The 21,234-nt window shown below is 52.9% G+C and overlaps 1 protein-coding gene across 4 annotated transcripts; it reads right to left on the bottom strand.

Moving 5' to 3' along the window:
• Positions 1–369: 369 nt before the first annotated feature.
• Positions 370–20,123, bottom strand: Insrr (insulin receptor-related receptor). 4 transcript variants are annotated; one of them, NM_022212.2, is given in 22 exon segments: positions 370–1,306; positions 2,495–2,629; positions 2,769–2,898; positions 3,154–3,313; positions 3,419–3,529; positions 4,017–4,246; positions 5,118–5,170; positions 5,703–5,808; positions 5,930–6,092; positions 6,173–6,309; positions 6,516–6,736; positions 6,815–6,856; positions 7,023–7,218; positions 7,307–7,474; positions 8,026–8,264; positions 12,134–12,260; positions 12,483–12,697; positions 13,509–13,653; positions 13,831–13,973; positions 14,055–14,358; positions 15,819–16,370; positions 19,351–19,833. In NM_022212.2, coding segments are annotated over 22 exon segments (3,903 nt in total). In that variant the 5' UTR covers positions 19,436–19,833; the 3' UTR covers positions 370–1,065.
• Between the last annotated feature and the right edge of the window lie 1,111 nt (positions 20,124–21,234).

Here is a 21,234-nt window from a genome sequence, read left to right as displayed (position 1 = left end):
TAGGGCCCCTCCTCCACTCCATGTTCTGGCCACTCGAAGTCTGTCCTGTGGTTTGCTGGAAGGTAATGCCTGTCCATTGGTCAGCTTCAGCAACGGACAAGATACAGATGAGGGATGGAGGACGGGTTGGTTCTGTTGAAAGGACAGATATAGAGAACCCCTGTGGGCTTCAGCCACTTCCGGCCATGGGTGCCATTATGACAAGACTACTCTGTGTCACTGTTTGGCAATCCTGGCTGCTGGGGTCCTTATGAAGGCAAAGTTTCATAGTAGGTTTTTTTTTCTTCTTCTTGTATTGTTGCCTTAGGAAAGAGAGAGTCTATCCAGTGTCAACACTGTGTAGATAGAGAGATAATGGGTGGCCTGGGACCAAATACAAACAGACCTTGGTATTTATTGAGTCTTCTCCAGTCTTCCCGGGAGAGGCTGTGTGGGAGAAGGGACAGGGGGAGAGGGGGAGACAAGGCTCTTGCAACCCTAGCATTCAGGGCTAGCAATCCAGGGGACACCTGGAGAAGGGGAAACTGCACATCAAGGGATGCCCTTGAGGCAAAGGAGGAGCACCAAGCTTGAGGTCCCTGGGTAGAGCAGGGGGAGAGAAGTGAGGGCCATGTGTGAGACCCACTTGCTCAGGGTCCTGGTATGTGGGGCAGAGAGGAGGAGTCTACCACAGGGAAAGAAGGAATTGTCTGTGGACATTTGTGTCCAGACCCCAACGGGAGTAGAAAGATCTCCAGGCCTGCCTCTCATTCGCTTTCAAGCTGTTGACACCTGAAGTTGAAGGGGACGTGTCTCTGGACCCTGCCCTGGTGGCAGTGCTTCTCTCTGAGGGCAGGACATTTCTGCCTTGTGAGTCCCTCCCACAGGCTGTCTCTGTGAGTTTGTGAGGCTATCGTCTATGAGTTCAGATGCCTCCCTTTCTGGCACCTGCTCTCTGCTAGTGCTGAGCTAATTCTTGACCCGTCTTAGGGGGATTCGGGGTAAGAGGGGAACAGCTGGCCATGAAGGTTGGGTTCTGCCTTCCCTGCCCATGGCAGGCCAGTCAGGTTGGGAAAGGTTGACCCTTCAGTGTCCTGGGTCCCCATTTGGGGGACCATAGTCTGAAGCTCCATTTAAGGTTGGTGGGGAGTCAGGCTCTGCCTCAGTAGGCAGCAAGGAGGCCTGGCCCCGCTGACACTCGGGGCTGTAGTAGAAGGAGCAGAGCCGGAAAGAGGGACGAAGTTCATCCTGTATGCGATCCAGGATGTGGACGAAAGTCGGGCGCAGGCGTGGAGTATGCTGCCAGCAGCGTCTCATCAGCTCCTGTCTGGTGGGGTGAGGCAGGGTTAAAGGGATGCCAGGCAGACCCTGCCTCCCACAGTACAGTATCAGTCGGTGGAAGGAAGGAGGGGTCAGAGGGGAAAAATGAGGAAAGTAGGTAAGGTAAGAACTGGGAGTAGCTCAGCTGTGGGGGCAGTGCATGCATTTAATCTAAGGATTCAGGAGGCAGACGCAGGTAGATCTCTGTGAGTTCGAGACCAGCCTGGTCTACAGAGTCAGTTAGAGAACAGCCAGGGCTACACAGAGAAACCTTGTCTCAAACCACCCCCCACCAACCAAAACCAAAGAGACAAACAATTGGGAGTCAGTGATGTAGATGCTTTGGAGAAGTAAGGTCAGAACCAAGGGTAGTGAGCACAGTGCAGGGATGGAGGAGGAGGGTAGTGAGCACAGTGCAGGGATGGAGGAGGAGGGTAGTGAGCACAGTGCAGGGATGGAGGAGGAGGGTAGTGAGCACAGTGCAGGGATGGAGGAGGAGGGTAGTGAGCACAGTGCAGGGATGAAGGAGGGTAGTGAGCACAGTGCAGGGATGGAGGAGGAGGGTAGTGAGCACAGTGCAGGGATGAAGGAGGGTAGTGAGCACAGTGCAGGGATGAAGGAGGAGGATAGTGAGCACAGTGCAGGGATGAAGGAGGGTAGTGAGCACAGTGCAGGGATGGAGGAGGGTAGTGAGCACAGTGCAGGGATGGAGGAGGAGGGTAGTGAGCACAGTGCAGGGATGGAGGAGGAGGGTAGTGAGCACAGTGCAGGGATGGAGGAGGAGGGTAGTGAGCACAGTGCAGGGATGAAGGAGGGTAGTGAGCACAGTGCAGGGATGAAGGAGGAGGGTAGTGAGCACAGTGCAGGGATGAAGGAGGAGGGTAGTGAGCACAGTGCAGGGATGAAGGAGGAGGGTAGTGAGCACAGTGCAGGGATGGAGGAGGAGGGTAGTGAGCACAGTGCAGGGATGGAGGAGGAGGGTAGTGAGCACAGTGCAGGGATGGAGGAGGAGGGTAGTGAGCACAGTGTAGGGATGAAGGAGGAGGGTAGTGAGCACAGTGCAGGGATGGAGGAGGAGGGTAGTGAGCACAGTGTAGGGATGAAGGAGGGTAGTGAGCACAGTGCAGGGATGGAGGAGGGTAGTGAGCACAGTGCAGGGATGGAGGAGGGAAGGGCGGACAGTAAGATGACTCACAGCTGAATTGGACAATCCTCTTGCTCCTCTAGAACTCCACCGTCCATGACAAACTTCAGCACCTGCTCGTTTGATAGGCCCTGGTACGGTTGTTCAGCTAGGGTCACAATCTCCCAGAGCACCACACCAAAGGACCTGGAGCACAGGGAGAATGGCCTGAATCCAACACCCTTCAGGCTGCTGGACACCCCTCGTGAGGACGCGTTCCAGGCCCTCCCAGATGCTGCTGCACATCCCTGCATCCCTGCAACCCTCTGCTCCCGCCAGGCCCTACCAGACGTCTGAGTGAGTGGTGAAGATTCCGTCTTTGAGGGACTCAGGGGCCATCCAGCGCACAGGCAGTAGCCCCTTTCCACCCTTGCGGTAATAGTCTGTCTCGTACACATCCCGAGTCATTCCGAAGTCTGGAAAGTAAGAGTTTCAGGGCATGGGAGTCACAAGTTAGTTCCCCTGGGAGACAGTCCTCAAACCTTTCTACCTCCAGCCTCTAAGCATTCTGGAATGTGTGAGCTCAAAGGATCTCAGAGGTCATCCCTTCTCTTAAACACGGAGACAGAGCTATGGAGGCTTGAGGACCTGCCTGCCAAGCCTGTGAGACAGCTAGCTTAGGGAGACTCTCTGCTTTCCGACTTCCCTCATCCACCCAGTACCCACTGTACCACCAATTTTGACGGTAAAATCCTGAGACACCATGCAGTTGCGGGCTGCCAGGTCCCGGTGCACAAACTTCTTGGCAGCAAGGTAGGCCATGCCATCTGCAATCTCACCAGCCATCTGAATCATGTCACTGAGTGCTGGCTGTGGGAGGCCAGGGTTGTTCTACAGGCAAGAGAGGGGCTGGTGAAGGACTGCCCCACACCCACACTGTGCCCAACTCTTCTCAACTCCCCAGCCCCAGATGGCTCAGTTCTTTCTCGGTCCAACCTCTGCCTCAGGTCTCAGAGATCGGAGATGGCTCTTGAGGTCTCCACGGGTCATTAACTCCATGATGACCAAAGTTGGCTGGCCCTGAGACACCACACCCAGGAGACGGACCTGGAGTGACAAAGATCTCTGTTGTAGTCCTTCCCATCTCTTTGATGGTGACAAAACCTCAGCCTGCCGTGATTATAACCTGACTCAGATGCCCACCCTGACCCTCACTTGAGTGTAATCCTGACCTATCAGCTCCTCTGAGCTTAACTCTTAACCCTGATCATATCTGATTATCACCATAATCATGACTTGGCCCATCTCTGACCTTGATTCCAATCAAGACCCTAATAACTCTCTGGACACCCAGTGCTGTACCCTGATTATGACTGTCTCAGCTCTCGACACAACTCCGTTCCTATCAGGAATTTTTTTTTTTTTTTTTGGTTCTTTTTTTCTGAGCTGGGGACACAACCCAGGGCCTTGCGCTTCCTAGGTAAGCACTCTACCACTGAGCTAAATCCCCAGCCCCCCTATCAGGATTTTAACAGCAGTCCCAGTCCTGACCTGCATAATGCCCTGACCTCATTTCAGACCCTTTCCCACTTACCACATGGTGACACTTGAAGGCCTTCATGACAGATGCTTCCTTGAGGAATTCAACGCGTTCCCGAGCGCTGGCCAGCTCATTAACTGTCTTCAGGGCTACAGGTGTAGACTCCTCTCCAGCCTCAAGTCCTCGTGCCAGTCCCTCATATACCATCCCAAAAGAGCCCTGGCCCAGCTCTCGGATGATGGCTATCTGCTCCCGAGGGACCTCCCACTCGTCGGGGACATACACTGGGAAGGGGTGCATGTTGGGAGGCAGGGGTGCATCTCTCCAACCTGCCTTCATTTACCTCTTGACTTTCTTTTTTCTTTCTTAAAGCCATTATCCAACTTTAATGTGAAAAACAGACTACTTTTCTAAAGATCCTACATCCCTTAAGATTTTGGTAACGGGGTTGGGGATTTAGCTCAGTGGTAGAGCGCTTGCCTAGCAAGCGCAAGACCCTGGGTTCGGTCCTCAGCTCCAAAAAAAAAAAGATTTTGGTAACTATAGGTTCACATAAAGGCAGGACAAAGGCGTCTATGTCAGTTTTATGCTGGCTTTTTTGGTACAGAAAACAGTGAACTGTTAGTTTCAAATTAGGGCAGTACTTCTTTGCGCGCGCGCGCGCGTGTGTGTGTGTGTGTGTGTGTGTGTGTGTGTGTGTGTTGTACGTAGGTGTGCAGGTGCACCTTTTGAGTTATTCCACTGATACAGAATCCCCCATGGAACTGGAAGTGCCACGTTTTGACTTGGCTGGGGCGTGTGGGCAGCAAGCTCTGAGGGACCCTTGCCCATGCTGGGGTTGCAGGAATACACGGGATGTCAAGTGTTTATGTAGATGCTGGGTATCCAGACGCAGGCACTCATGCTTGCAGGGTAAACACTTTCACACACTGAGCCAGCTCCCTAGCTGTCACCCCCAGACTGTCAGATTAGGGTGCTGTTTCTTCACCAAAGGCTACAGTGTCATTTCAGGTGTGCTTTATACAGACAAGGACTCCCTTTGACTTCTCGTCTGAAGGGCTCTGTTCCCAAGGCCACCTTCTCCAAGAAGGTTCTCTGGAGCTTTGCTCTGTGCTCCCACTTCCCTTCCCACACCACCTGTGCCCCTGGACTTACTGTGGGATGCACTAAAATACTCCGGGTTCACGGATGTGTACAGCGTGCTGTTTCTGCAACAGGAGGTAATGGGTCAAGGGGAAAAATGAACCCTCAGGATGACATTGACCACAATTGTCCTGGTCAGTGTACCCTCTGGGGGAGACCCAAGCTGCTCGTGATACTAGTCCTGGGATCAAATGGGCTGGCAACAGGTAAAGCCAGGTGTGGGAAGAGGGGTCCTCTCTCTGTGGGCCTTCTTGTGGGCCAGGTCTATGTGTTGACATCTGTCCAAGCATATTCTAGGGCTCCCATTTTCCTCTTGTCACAGCAGAACCCGCTTGCTTGAGCTAAGGGTATGGGAACCAATAGTCCCCCCATGTCCACACCAAGGAGTTTCTCGGGATACAAGACATTTCCAGGTTAAGAAAGATGAGTGGTCACCCCTAGCTAAGAGGTATGTTTCCTCCATGCCTTTCAGGGAAAGTTACTGTCTTTAAGGGGGTCCTTTCTGTCGTCTATTACCCTATTACCCTCTGACTGTGCTGTTCCTATGAGGAGGCTAAGGGAGAGAATGGGGCAGAAATAGGTGGGACTTGTCACTACCTCTTTTTGCTGTAGAAGAAACCAAGGGCAGCAAGCATCACGAGCAGCATGAAGCCGACAGGGGTGACAGTGAGGAGGATGCGCAGTCCCCCAGTATCCTCTTCCTCTGGTGGTGGAGGGTGGGGAGAATTAACCGGTCAGGATGGAAGCTGCTTCTTGGGCAACACTGGAGAATGGGCGGGGCTGATGCCGAACGGAGACGGGATTGGGAAGCAAGTCTGCCTCACCTGGACCGGTGATGTAGAAGGCAACACCGTCAGTCCAGGAGCCATTGCCAGCCAATGAGGTGGCCCGAACTTTAGCAGAGTAGTTTCCAGGAGGCAGCAGAGCCAGGTGGACCCCACCAACTTTGGCATATCGAAGACGGGACACACAAAGCACTGTGGCCTCCTGCGGGCAGCACAGACCGCAGGCTGGGAAGCGGGTGGAGGTGCAGGCCCAGGGTGGGATAGGGGTAGCTGGCTACCTACCTCTCCAAGGCGGCGGTACTTGATTTCATACTTGAGGATGAGCCCATTGGGGTCAGGTGGCTCAAGCCAATGCAAGATGACACTGCTCTTGCCAACCGCCTTCCAGACCACTTTCCCTGGGATGCCATCGGCCTCTCCTGTAGGAGGGGGCATCTGGCAAATGGGCCACAAGCAATTCCTCTTGTTCATGTTCAAACCCAGACTAAACTGGGCCAAACTGGGAACTTTGGAGTAGTTCCACAATCGCGGGAACCGGGAAGGGTGAACAGAGCAAGGCTCTGAGACTAGTGGGAGGACAAGCCTGCTGGTTACAGAGCGCTGACTGGCGTGAGGGGGCACCTACTATGTGGCATGGTGCGTGCAAAGACGAAGGTGGCAGCGCTGCAGCCCACAGTGTGTGCCGCGTGGTTGCAGGCATGGATGTCAATCCTGTATTCTGTGAAGTGTCGCAAGCCGCTCAATACTGCTCGCTCCCGGGGAACCTTGTCCTCATGAATCTCAAAATCCGAGTTGTTTTTCCCTAGTCTGAGAAGCCCAGTTTCCCGGCGGTGCCTCTCCGAATCCCTGGAAATGGGATGAGTCAGAGACGTAAAGCCTGTTCTCAGAGCCCCTCCCGCCATCCCCACACCTGTCCCAGCTCACCTTTGGGGGTTCTTGTTGATGGATGTCACTTTCCACGGGGCCCTGGGGAGGCCAGGGGAACCGTCTCAGCTTCCCGGCCGCTCTACCGCTTCTCCCCGCCTCGGAACCCACCCACACCAAGGCCAGGCCCACACCATAATAGGCCCCTCCCACTAAGTCCCACCCTCTACAAGGTACCGCTCCCAATCCCTCCCAAAACTAGTCGCACTTGGGGATGGTGATGGCATGGTGTAGGAAGTTTTCAAACTTTTTCTGGAAGGTGACCTCTTGTGCCTCCAGTGCAGGCAGGGCCTGACCAGGAGGCGAGTGTTGGCAAGGACAGCAGCCTTGCTCCGGCTCAGCCTCCAGTGCCGGGTCTTCACGGTCGAAGCGTGTGTCGTGGCTGCTGGTGGGCAGCCGCAGACCTGTGGCCACGGTGCAGAGGAGAGAAGTCAGAGCAGTGGTCCATCCGCCACTCCCCAGTGCCTCCGGCCTGAGGCACCCCCTGCGCACCGCGGTGGCAGTAGTCATTGATATAGAGGTCACCGTCCTCTGCTAGCCGCTGCCACAACACCAGGTAATAGGTGATGTTTCCATTGCGCTGGACCGGCGGCTTCCAGCGCACCAGGAGGTGTGAAGAGGAATTGGAGGTGGAGATGACGTCCTGGGGTACTGTGGGTGCTATGATTGTGAAAGGGGTGCCACTCAGGGATGGGGGATGGGACCTTTCAATAATGAGGTCTCTCTTCTTACCCTCCTCCCTCTCTCCCTCTCTCTCTCTCTCTCTCCCTCCCCCCTCTCTCGTTCCCCATCCCTCTCTTTCCCCCTCCCCATCCCTCTCCCTCCTTCCCTCCCTCCTTCCCTCTCTCTCTGGACCCTCTCTTTTTCCAAAGCCTTTCTTTCCTAGAAATCATTCTGTTCTTTCTCTGTTTCAGAAAATAGGACTTCCATGGTAGGTAAACATTCAACTAAGTCCAGAACCCAACCCTGGGGAGACTGTTTATTATAAAGAAGCTCACGTTCAGTAATCTAAATCCTTCACAGGACTCTGAGTTCACTCACCTATCACAAGTCCAACCCCAGCCTCCCCGAGGCTCAGCAAACGTCCCAATTCTCTGTAGTGTGAAAAGAGCCCTGTCCTCAGGGTGCTCCAGCCTCTCTGTGTCTGGCACCTGCGAGCTTCTGTCTTCTTCACTAGGATTTAGGCATTCCATTCTAGAGCCTGAGCTCACCTGCAGGTAATGTTCGCAGGTAGACAATGGGGCTCTGGGCTCCCTGATGGGGGCTGTCCTCAGCCGTGGTCAGTGTGATGGCTCGCACAAACACAGCATACTGCGTCCAGGGCTTTAGGGGGGCTAGGGTCACCCCGGGCTCCTGGGTGCGGCTGAGGGGTAGTTCCACATCCAACAGATTCCAGCTCTGAGTTCCACAGGCGTCTGGACCCACGTGTTCTGTGGCATTCTGGAATGGGCTGAATACCCCATTCCCAGTGCTGAGGGATCTCCAAGCTCTAGTACACCCACCAGACAGGCGCGCGCGCGCACACACACACACACACACACACACACACACACACACACACACACACCAGCCCGACGACTCAGGACTCTCAGCCATTTCCCAACTATGTATGTGAGCACAGCTGTAATTCCAGCCATTTCACCCACACTATATGGCTTCTGATCTTGGCCACACATCACAAATTGTAGTGAAACATCCCTTGTCCTTAGTAGGAATTATTGAGCTTTTGTTCTCATGAAAGGAGCCACAAAAAGTTTGAATTATTTTTAAAATAACCTAGAACACGGTTATGAAGGCAAACTAGCAGATCATTCTCATCTGTACTGAGGTGACCTGGAGCCAGGACCAGGAGAGCACTCTCCTGCCAAGGACAGCATGATCTAGTTTGGTTTTGCTTTATTCTGTTTTAGAGAGTATTTCTAGTCTGGAACCTGTCCTCTTTCTGCTTTGACCTCCTGAGGGTTTGTTGGGATCATGGCCTACACTACCACACCCAGTGAGAAGAGTGTTTTACATGAGGTCCCTGCGTGGGCTTTGTAAATCTATGAACCTCCCAGATTATAGGTGTAGTTCTGCATGTGCTTGTGTTTCTAGAAACACCTTTCTAGAAGTCGGTTCCTAGCTTTCATGTCATCCTGGAACTCTCTATGTGGACCAGGATGGCCTCAAACTCAGAGATCCAGCTGCCTCTGCCTCCAAGTACTTGGATTAAAGGTGTGTGCAACTGGCTAGCTCTCAAATCTTAAAAGTAGATCTCCAGAAGCCAAGATCCACCAAATCAAGGGAATAATAAGGCAGACTTTTGGGGTTAGGCCAGAGGCAGGTCTTGAAGAGATACCATGGCTTTAAGGATATAAGGAGGGCTGGCTCCTGAGCAAAGAAAGTAAGGACCGAATGGAAGATGTCAACCAGCAGGTTTAGGGCTATCACATCTGTATTCATGATATCTGTTTCTTTGATGGGAGGGAGAGAGGTGGAATTATGCTGAGCCACAGACTGAAAAGTGTGTGTGTACGTGTGCATGTGTGTGTATGTGTATGTGTGTGTGCATATGTGTACTTGCCTGTGTGTGTGTATGTGTGCTTGCCCATGTATGTGTATGTGTGCGTGTGTGTCTATGTGTGCTTGCCCATGTGTATATGTGCATGTATGAGTGTGTGTATATATGTGTATGTGCTTTTGTGTATGCATTTGTGTGTATATGTGTGCATGTGTGTGCATGCATGTGCATGCATGTGTATGTATGCATGCGTGTACATATGTGTGCATGTGTGAAGGTGCATATGTAGGGATGTTCTCACGGGTGCTGGTGTGTGTGGAGACCAGAGGTTGGTGTTGACATTCTTTCCTCAGTCACTCACTACCTTATATTTTGAGATAGGGTCCCTCACTGAACCTGGTGCTTTCTCTTTCTGTGAACCCCCAGGATCTTTCTGTCTGTCCTCCAGCGCTGGTGTGACAAACAGATGCACACTGCCACACCTGGCTTTTATGTAAGTGCTGGGGATCTGAGTTCAAGGTCCTCACGCTTGTGCAGTGAGCCCCACTTTACCCACTGAGCCATCTCCCCAGCCCCATGGACAGAACGGAGCCGGGTGGAGTGAGACGAGGAGAGGACTGAGGACCTGTTCTTGCTGGAACTCAGAAGTGGGATGGTCCAGGAGCTGGTATGAGGGTTGCAGAGTAGGTGCTGTGAGGGAAGATGCCTTGTGAGGTATGACACACGAGTAGGTCTGGGTCAGAGCCAGAAGTGGGCCAGGATTCTCAGTGTCCGCCCCTGAGGGAACACACAACAGCCATACTATAAAGCAGATGCTGGGGAGGAGCCTCCTGGAGAACCCTAGGATTCTTTCCCTTAGCACCTAGACACAGCTGCGTATAGTTGTGTGCATTGTGAACTGCATGCATGAACATAGGTGGGTGGGTAGCCACTCACACTGCTGCCCATGTCTGTAACTCCTTGAAGTGTGGCCCATGAGCTGTCAGCTTCAACATCAGTTAGGGGCTTGGTAGAAATTCAGGTTCATAGGCCTTGCCTGACCTTAACCAACTCAGACTGTCAGGGTAAGGCCCAGGAATCTGTATTTAACACACTCCCCATCTCCCTATACTGGGCATTCTCCTGCCATTGAGACCTATAAGATCCCAGGCCAGTTGAGTACCCTGTTTTTGTGGGTTCCCTACTTGTTTCCAGCCAGACCCTGAGATGGTGCTGCAGTAAATCCTCTCAGTTCTACTTGGCAGAAAGTGCCTCCAACATGAGTGGCTCAGACCCTGTTTACCAAGGACAGCACATCTTACCCCCACAGCTGTCCAAAGTCCATTTCTCACCAGGCAGTGGTATTTCCTGCCTTTAATCCCAGCACTTGGGAGATGAAGGCTGGTGGATCGATGGGTTCAAGGCCATCCTGGCCTACAGAGTGGGTTCTAGGACAGCCAGGGCTACACAAAGAAACCCTGTCTCAAAAAACTAAAATGACCAAACAAACAAAAATCCCTATCTCTCTTATCAGGAAGTCTCTTGGTTTTGTTTTCACTCTTTCTGTGGTTCTGGGGATGGAACTTGGGGCTCTCACATGCTAGGCAAGCATCCCACCACCGAGATACACACAGACAGTCCTTCTACTCCTGCTTTGAGATAGGGTCTTATTGGGCTAACCACAAGGTCTTGGATTTAGGAGTCTCTTGTCTTAGCTTCCTTTATGCTTTTCATAAGATTGTGCTAAAAGGCTTGACTGGAATATCTGTGGTTGAATCTTAACTTGTTTTGGGAGAAGTCCTTCTTGTGGCATCCCTCCTGATAAGGTCGGTCAACTCTCTCCAAAGAATTAGCCCTTCTGGCCTGGAGTGTAGCTCAGTTGGTAAAGTATTTGGCTGACAGGCATAACTCCCGAGTTTGATCCTCAACACCACATAAACAGGGTGTGGTGTGCACCTCTGTAATCCCAACACTCAGGAATTAGAAGCAGGAGGATGAGTTCAGAGTTTGAGGCCAACCAGACCCAATTAAAAAGAAATGGCTGTGTGGTGATGGTCCATGTCTTTAATCCCAGCACTGGATGCAGAGGCAGGAGAATCTCTGTAAGTTTGAGGCCAGTTTGACCTATAAAGAATTCCAGGACAGCTAGAACTACATAATGAGATACTTTCTGAGAGAGAGAGAGAGAGAGAGAGAGAGAGAGAGAGAGAGAGAGAGAGAGAGAGAATCCCCCACTCCTTTCCTCAGGCTTTAATGAAATGCTGGTAAAGATACTCATAAAAGTGGCCAAATTAGTGGGTACTTCCCAAACCACCGCTGGGGCTAGAGCATGTGGTCAGCAGAGAATGCTAGCACAGTGAATTGAAGCTTAATTAGTCTAGCTTTCCTAGCAGAATGATCTCCTGGGCTCTCAGAAACTCCTGTCGCCCTCCTCATTTCATTTGGTGAAGGGAAACTGAGGCCCAGAGGACCAAACAAGGTGAGACAGATCCAGGCTGCATGTGACTCAGGGTCCTAGCTTACTGGCTCTCCCTAGGCCAGCTGGACCATGCTCTCACCTCCCTTGGTCTTGAAAATAGTTGGAAGCTGCTTAGCACAAAGCCTGGAATGCCAGCATTCTTGGAGGATGGGGTTGAGGCAGGAGAATCTTTGAGAGCCAGAGGCTAGTTTACATGGTGAGAATCCCCCAACACACACACACACACACACACACACACACACACACACACACACACACGGTGGGGAAAGGGGAAGAAGGAGGGGGAGGGGGAGAGGGAGAGGAGGAAAGGAAGGGAAGGAAGGAAACTAGGGTTCTCTATCTGGGACCACTTTCTACTCACGACTCCTTGTAATAGACGATGAAGCTGAGCAGGTCACGGGCCTCCAGTGGCTCATAGCGCTCCCAGCGCAGGAGGATGCGGTCCTCCTCGGTCAGGTTGAACACAAAGCGTAGAGTGCGAGTCTGGCCTGAGTGGCGCAAAAGAAAAGCATCTGCCTCAGGCTCATGCTGACGCTGACGCTAACGCTGACGCTGACCCCCGCCCCACGACTGCTTTCCCCCTTTGTTGATCCCCTCCATATTTTAGTGTCCGTGTGTGTGTGTGTGTGTGTGTGTGTGTGTGTGTGTGTGTGTGTGTGTGTGTGTGTGTGTTGCCCTGTGTGCACACTTGGGGTTGGGTGGGGCCTTACAGGCAGCACGATCTCCATTGGTCCGGGGGTTGATTTCAGCCTTGCTTTGCCGGCCTCTGGTTCCGGTCACCTCTTCCAGTTGGTATATGTGCTCCAGGCAGAGGCGTGGGTTGAAGGCGAAGTATATTTTGCCCACGGGAATGGTGAGCCCTGCGGCCACCCAAGACCCCATCTGTTGCAGGTTCTGGTTGTCTAACACGTACAGAGTGTAGTTCCTGGAGAAAGCCGGGTGCCTTGCTGTGCAAAGTGACAGGGGTTCCAGCAGCCAGGGGCTGGCTCATAGGTTCCCCTGTAGAGGGTGCACCGGGCATAGGCATAATCTGCAGCTCACTCACATTCATGAGGGGGCTCAGAGATACCCCTCAGTGCCACTGATTAGCAGTGTGACATCCTGATATTCACCCACCCTCTCTCTGCCGTCCTTGCCTGTGTGTAGTGGGGCCAGAAGTTTGTCTGCCTCTTCTCTCTTTCATCTCACTTTAACTGTGAGGGACTGTGAGGGCTTCGAGGGACTGTGAGGGCTGTGGGGGACATATACGCTATGCCTGACCAGCTTGTGAGTACCCCTAGGGGGTCATGATAGTATGCCAGGAGACAGAAGAAGAAGCCACAGGGAACCACTTGACTGATGACAATTTCAACCTCTTTTTATTTTGGAAAACACTGGCTACTTTGTGAGCAGACCTCCTTTGCTAGTTGGTAGGAACAGTTTTACATGTAAGCAGGTTCGCTCTGCCCTGAGCTGTCAGGTGATACAATCTTGACCTATCCCTTATGGAACTCTTATTGCCTGTACTGAGTTCTAGTCACCATTTATCACACTTTGCATACAACGGCCTAAGTAACAACCACAGTCCTAGAACACACGCTTCATTTTACAGATGGAAAACCTCAGGACCAGAGAACTCAAGCAACCTCCTCGAATTCACACAGCTAGCAAACTAATTTCAGAGTTTTCTCGTTACCATTGTTTCAAGAATGTTGGGGGAAAGAAGTGACTGGTCAGCCTGATTTCTAACCCCTTACCCATCCACCATGGAATCTCCCCGGATTAGTTTGAGGTTCTTGAAAAATCCCAGGGTCACGAGTGCAAAAGAGTGCTTGATTTTGAGGAAGCCGGTGATGGTCTCCACCAGCCCCAGGTTGCGTTGAAGCTCTGGCTCCAGATTGTCTGGGGATGAGAAAGATAGGAGTGGAGCAGGCCAGGGAAGGTGATGGGTCCACAGGGAAGGGAGCTGGAGGGACAAACGAGGAGGTAGGAACGGAGGGATGAGGGGGAACCATGCAAGGGAGGGAGGGTGTGACCACGGAGGGCGTGGCCAAGGGCGTGACCAGGAAGAATACTGACAGCCTTGTCGAAGGTTGAGGATGAGGCTCCCCTCCACATGGGTGCAGCCCACTAGGTCCTGTGTGGCTTGGACAGAGTCGATGGTCTTTGTCCCAACCTTGCACTCTTTGGGGCACAGGCCCTCACACTTATGGCAGAAAATGCTGGCAGGACAAGTGGACAGTTTAAGCCTTGGACCGATGAGACTGCTCGGATCTTCGGACCACCCTAAGAGTATCCCTCACCTGCTGCCATTACGGGTGAAGCCTGGAGGGCACTGAGCTAGGCAGCTGCCCTCGTAGATGCCAAAGGCGGTGGCATGTCCAGGAACCTCTCGCAGATGGCCACAGAGCTCCGCAGTGACACACCGCCAAGACTCATACTGGTAGGTGCCCGGAGGGCAGGCGGGGAGGCAGACTCCTTGGAAGTAGAGGTGGCGGCAAGCTACGCAGGCTCGAGGGTCTTCAGGCTGACTGCAGCCCCCGAGACATTCACTGTGGCAGCACTCGCCACCTACTGTGCAGGCCAGCCCACGGGGGCAGGGACACACTGTGGGCAGAGGACATTAGAACTTACCTGCCCCTCAGCAACCCCTCAGCGATGTCCCTTTCCAATCCTGGTACACCCCATCTTGAGGTCACACTTTCAGCACCAGACATCTCTGACTCAGATTACTCTACTGACTTTGTTTCTTTGCACCTCTCTCTCCACCTCCCACAGTGCCTCCTTGAGAGTTCAGAACTCAAGCTGTGCTGGGCTGCATGCTTTTAACCCCAGCATTTGGGAAGCAGAAGCTGGTGGATCTCTATGAGTTTGGGGCTAGCCTGGTCTACATGGGGGGTTCTAGTCTAGCCTAGACTATACAGAGAGAGAGAGAGAGAGAGAGAGAGAGAGAGAGAGAGAGAGAGAGAGAGAGAGAGAGAGAGAGAGAAACACGTCTCAGAACTCAGGATGGAGCGACCTTGTCCATCAGGGTTGCTGCTCTGCAGCCTGCTGTCCTGTCTAGGCTGCCCAGTGGTGGCTTGGTATGGTGCCAGGGGGAGCCAGCTGTCCACTCCTGATCAGCTAGGCCAGGGCAAGGTAGGTCCAGCCAGGGCCTGTTGACATGGTACACAAATTAGGAGGATATGCAGCAGCTGTGTTTACAGCCAACAGGGAGGCAGCTCACTGCTGACACAGCAGGGATCTGGTTACTCTCCTGCCTGGAGTTGAGGCTAGAGGTGAGGGGTGCAGACCTGGAGCTATTTGAGGATGACTCTCGGGCTAGGGAACCCCAAATCTGCTGCTGGCTTTTGGAAGGTCTCACTCCCCTCCCCACTTTCTACACTGCTTTCCTTCTGCCTCCATGGATGTGAGCAGACTTCCTAGGTCACAGTTTGCCCTTGCCTGTTCTGCATCCCTTCCTCTTCTTTTCTGTCCTTAGCGTCCACCCCATCTCCCTATTGCACTGCTACCAACCCAACCACCCAGGGGCGAGACCACTTTTACTGATACCATGGCCCCAGCTCTGTTCTAATGCTGTGTGGGCTCCCACCCTCCCTACACAGGCACAGAGATGTCAGTGAGCAAAGGTGAGCCCAGGCCACCTGGCTGCATCCTTGGCTGCTGCTCCGAAGACAGTTTCTCGGGCTGACATCTGTCCACTGCATCTACCCTCTTCCCAAGCCCCCTCAGTACCTACTCTATGTTGCCTGATACCATATCAATTATTTAGTTTCTCTGAGCTTCAGTTTCCTTTCCTGGAAAATGGAACGATGAGGGTGTCTTTTTCCTTGGAAGGGTAAAGACTTAAAAATAAAGGCAGCAAGCCAGGCAAACTTAGGAGACAGAGACAGAGGAATTAGGTGTTCAAAGCCAACCTCAGCCACATGTCAAGTTTTAGGCCAGCTTAGACTACATTATTGTCTCAAATAAACAAATAACAAAATGTGGGACAGTGAAGTCCAGACCCGCCCTCCCCCCAGCCCTGCCTCCCTGTGGCTACAGCCATGTCCTATGTAAGTACCCACCTCTCTGACAGTGGCTGGAGGTCCAACACCTGTAGTCGGTGTGCCCACCGAAGGTGGTTCTCACACAGGGCTCACCAGCAGCCCCCAGCACACCAGGGCACACGTCAGCACACTCCTCACCCAGCTTGTTCCCAACAATGTGGTTGGCACCAGGTGCAGGCTGCAGCAGGCCCCAGTCAATGGTGGAGAGATGGCAAAGTTCCTGGTTCTTCTCCACACGAACGGCCCCACGCAGCACGGCCCCAAGCGACGGCAGCCCAATGTCCCTCAAGTGGGGCATCTCGAAGATTATAAGTGCATAGCCCAGGAAGAGGCGCGCACCTCGGATCACAGCAAGGTTGGGGAAGAGGTCTCGAAGGCTCTCTAGGCCATAGACTCGGAACAGCAGCAGGTAGTCAGTCACCTGGGTGAGGCGAGGAAAGCTGAGGCCTCGGAAGTCCTCTCCCGTGGCGGCAAACATGAGGAGGATCTGTAGGTGACCCTCCACCACACTGCAGTTCTCCAGCCGACGGAGCTCTGTCACCTCCGAGCGGATGTCAAGACTGGGGCACACTGTAGGCACATGTGGACAGACAAATGAGTAGACCAAGAACCCTGTCCTAGCAGCTCTGGGGGGTGGGACACCATGCTGGCAAGAGGACACAGAATGGACAGTACCAAGCTGTGCTCTAATGAAGAGCTGTCTTCTCCCAAACACACCAGTCAGACTCCTGGTTCAGAGTCTTTGTGCATTCTATTCCTGTAAATAGAACACGTTCCCTTACATGGCTTCCTCGCCTCCTTCACCTCAGTGAAGACTTCTTCCGCTATTCTGCTTAAAACCATCTCCCCCTGCTCTTTTGTTGGGGGGGGGGTCAGTGCTGGCTATCCAAACACCATACCATTGAGCTACATCCCCAGCCCATGGTGTTTTGTGACAGGATCTTACCGTGTAGCTCCAGTAACCCGGGACTTTGTCTCCTGAGTCTGTGTGTACCACATCCCGTTTCCCTGTAACTCTCCACTATCTTGTATATAATTCGTTTATTACCTTTGTTGATTGCAAGCCTCAGAAGGGCGGGGATTTTGGTTTAACTCACTGCTGTATCCTTGTTCTCACACAGTGCCTGACGCAAAGTCTGGTGCTCGGTGAGTGTTTGGTGAGAAAATGAGGGCAAACTGCCTGGGAGGCAGTGAGTACTGAGTACTTCTGTCTCTGCCCTCAGGGGCCCAGCCCACTGGCACCTAAATCATTTTTGCTTTTGCAGGGACATTCCATGGTTCCTCTCAGTTCACTCCTTCAGCCTGACATTCTGGGGTGTAGACAAGCTGGCCTCCATTCATCTCTCCAGTCTCAAACCTAGGCTCCTCTCCTTAGGTCTTTGGCCTGCAATCCTGTCTGTGTCCTTGCTGTAGCTGTCTGGCCCTGCATCCCTTCCTCCTCAGGCATGAGTTCTCTTAAGTTAGCAGCAGGTCATGGGAATAGCTGTAGTGCGGCCCAGTGTGACGTCTGCTCACATTTCCACCCTCTCTCCAAGGTTGCTCTAAGTCAATTTTTCACTATCCAGTTCAGGATTGGAACCTCTGTGTACTCGGGGAACTACAGGCATGCACATCTGGATCCTCACTCTCCTCTTTGGTTTGGGACCCAGTCCATTTGTCTTTCTTTGCCTTCAGGCTCTTTTCCCTACAGGGCCTGGATGCTTGGCCTCACTTCCTCCTAAGGAGAGCTTGCAGGGTCTTCCTATAAGATGCAAGTCTAAAGGCTTTGGTGTAATGTTCTGGTCTACTCTCCTCATCTGGCCCTCTAGCAACCCCTTCTCTCTCTCTCTCTCTCTCTCTCTCTCTCTCTCTCTCTCTCTCTCTCTCTCTCTCTTTCACACACACACACACACACACACACACACACACACACACACACACACACTGGTACCACACCCCACATTCTTCTATACTGTCCCAGCCCAGTCCCTGCCCTAGCGCTTGTCAAGGCTGATTGGGATGGGGTGGGGAACAGGAAGACCTGGCTTCCTAGACCTTCTCTCTGTGGTCTATGCTTAACTGTCAGCTGTTGCCAGTGTGCACGTTCACACGCCCACATGCTTGTGCACACACTAGGCAAGGCAGGTACACACACAAAAACAAGAGAAGGAAAAACACTTCTGTTCCCTCCATGAAAGCCAATTAGGCTCTTTGAGGCAGGTGGGGGGGGTGTCCCTCAGGTGCCCACTTCCCATCATGCCTTAGCCTCTCCAGAGCTCCCCTAATGTGAGACATTGGAAAAACAAATCTAAGACCTTTGCAGATTAACCCCTGCTTTTCCTCAGGCCAAACTCCATGGAGAGCTTCACTGGGAAACAACAGCTGGGCTCGTTGACCAAACAGTAAGTCCCAGGGTGCCCATGCTTTATTCTGACAACTGTGCTCTGCCTAGCATCTGTTGTGCAGTGTCCTGGCACAGAAGGAGCTGGGGTAGGGCACTCAGGCAGAGCACACGCGTGCATTTCAACTCTTCTGTGACTGGCCCCTCTCAGGAGACACCTTACCCCGGTCCATTTGTTGTTATATCCTTACAGGAAGGGGAGCCCTGCCTTGGTCCTGGAAGCCCCCACTTAGAAGAGCGTCCTAAGGCCCTTCATGTTCCCAGAGTGCTGGGTTCCCTCTGTATGGTGGACAAAAGCAGATTGAATGATGGAGTGATATGCTTAATATTTCCTCTTTGCTTCTTTGTCCCACGTAGCCCCTGGCAACCCTCTGAGGGCCACTTGGTCTTCATGGTCCCACTCCCACTCCCTGGATGCCTTTGGTGAGAAGTGCGTGATCTGAGGAATAGCACTGAGGCACAGAGGAGAGGCAGTCCTCTCTCAGACAGTCCTCCTGCCCACAGTGGATGGACCCCCCCAGGGTGGGTGGGGGGACACAGATGAAAGCCTGGGGTGCTAGAACTTGCCCTGGGTCTGCTTCTCCAGTCTCTGAGCCTTCTACACACAATAAGTCAAATTGCTTAACAGTGCCTGGTTTTCAGCTGTTGGTCCCGGCCTGCCTCTTAATCATTCAGTGGCCCTAGAAACAACCTCTCGTTCTCAGTCTCATTTTGGTTTAAACTCAGATTTTACTGGGATCACGGTTTCACAAACAGCAATGAGTTAGAGAACATCTGTTCGATCAATTTCTAACTCCTTAACCTCTCAGGGAGCTGAGAGGGGGGAAAAATAACAACCTCTTTTAAAAATAAAATAACAGTTCTATCTGGAGAAAAGTCCTGAGATCTAATCCTAGTCTTCACGTTCCAATAAAGACTAACCAGAAATCAGTCCTGGTGCTGCCCACCTTTAATCCCAGCTCTTGGGAGGCAGAGGCAGGTGGATCTCCATGTTCAGGGCCGTCGTCCTCTACAGATTGATTTTTAGGACAACCCAGGGCTACACAGAGAAACCCTGTCTTGAGACACCAAAACCAACCAACCAACCAACCAACCAACCAACCAACCAACCAACCAAAGGCTAAGTTCTGGAGGGAGATGGGGGTTGGAAGGACGTTGCTGGGGACTCACCCTCCAGTGTGTCCAGGCAAGATCCCAAGGACAGCAGGCTCATAAGCAAGTATACTCCCCAGGGCCACAGAGCAGGCACTGCCATGACCTCAGCCCTGATTGTCTTCTAGGTATCCTCCAGGAAGAAAGGAGGATGCAGTCAGACCCAGGTTCCAGTGTGGAAGGGGTACACAAGAGCAAAGGGATTAGAAATCTCAAGTAGAGACAGTGGGAGATAGAAAAGAATTTCAGATCAGAGGAAACAAAGCCTGTGACGGCAGCTGGAGACAGCTTCAGTGTGATCCAGAGAACAGAGATGCAGACAGGAGAGGGGAAGCCTCAGAGAGGCATCCAAAGGGAGAAATTGACCTAGGATTCTGAACGCAAAGATCCAGAGGTGAGACAGTCAGGAGGGAAGACAGAGTGGAAGCCCTGGGAGCGCCCCCGGGAGTGCCCCGGGGGGGGGCGGCAGCAGGGTCCGGAGACACGCAGGACTCCACCCTGAGACTCTCCGCGGACCTCCTGGGCTTTCAGACTTCTAGCCTCGGTCCGCCTCAGCTCTTGGGGCAGGAAGGCAGGGACATCGCCCAGCTCCCGCCCTTTCCAGAAACAGATTGGTTTACGCCACCGACTTCTCTGTTCTCTCCGCCCCTCCCACCAAGTCAAGGGAAAATATTTAGCCTGTCAACTGAGGGAGGTGGGGGACAGAGGTGTTGGGGAAATAAGGTTGGGGGCCAAGAACTGAGCTCCCGAACCCCTGCTCCTTGGCGCCCCCCTCTCTACAACACCCCCCCCCGCCCCCGCTCGGAGGAAGCAGCTGGGCTCCCTGGCTTGATATGTGTGTGTGTGTGTGTGTGTGTGTGTGTGTGTGTGTGTGTGTGTGTGTGTGTGTGTGTGGTTCTGGGGTCCAACAGGTGCTTTGACATCTGCAGGGTAACTTCCTGCAGCCTGGACAGGTCAGACTCCGCTGGTGAAACCTGAAAATCTCAGTGCTTCACCTCTCACAGCCCTTCCCAGCCTCCTGAGGCTACTTTGGACATAATTTCTTGGGCCGGGGGTATGTCTCCGTCAAGTCTCTTGGTTTTGGCTCAAATCTCTAGGAGGCGAGTCGTCTCTGTGAGATTCCTCCTTCGTTTGGTTATTTTTAAGAACTCAGGATGCTTGGTGGGTCTCTGTATGTGTATTTGTTCAGAGGCACTTGGGGGACAGTTCATGCTGGGATGGTATCTCTTAAACGTGACACGTATGCTTGCAGTCAAGAAGGCCATTGCGCAAGACTCGCCTTTTGGTGGCCTGGATGCTGGGTCTGAGACTTCTCAGGTTCACAAATACCAAGAACGGTTCCCAGCTCACACGTCCGAAGAACTAAGAGATCTATTAATTTCTCCGCACAGAAATCGATGCTCTTGTCAGGACGGCGATCGATGCCAGGCTTGGTCTGCCTGGCCAAACCCCGGCTCTGGGGCCGCAGCTGGCTGGCTAGGATTGGGAACTGACCCCAAGACCAGAGAGGCACAGTCAAGCAAGGCTCCGAACAGCTTTCCCCGGCCCTCGCCCTCGGAGCCCCAGGCCAATCGCAACGCCCCGGCGCGAGGGCTTCTAGCGCCACCCTGTGGGCTCTTGAGGACCGAGAGGTCTCCACTTTCCAATCTCCCTCCAGCTGTGTTCAAAGGACTCTTCTTTACCCCTGTTTTCCTCCCCAGATTCTGCGTCCAGCCTCAGCGAGGCCTCTCCCTTTCCTTACTAGGGTCTGGAGAGCGTACATCTAACTTATTCCAAGTGACGTGAACACTCTCTTAGGTAAAGTGCACGGTGAGGCTGGCTGGGCTGACCCGGACTTCAACCTTTTTCTTGCTCAATCTCTCCTGGTCCCCGCAAATCTGAAAATGCAGCTGTTTTACTGTG

The sequence above is a fragment of the Rattus norvegicus genome, chromosome 2 (assembly GCF_021556685.1).
Source record: "Rattus norvegicus strain SHRSP/BbbUtx chromosome 2, alternate assembly SHRSP_T2T, whole genome shotgun sequence".
Classification (NCBI taxonomy): domain Eukaryota; kingdom Metazoa; phylum Chordata; class Mammalia; order Rodentia; family Muridae; genus Rattus; species Rattus norvegicus.
The sequence above is the reverse complement of the archived record's forward strand: the minus strand, read 5'-3'. Positions and strand labels throughout refer to the sequence as shown.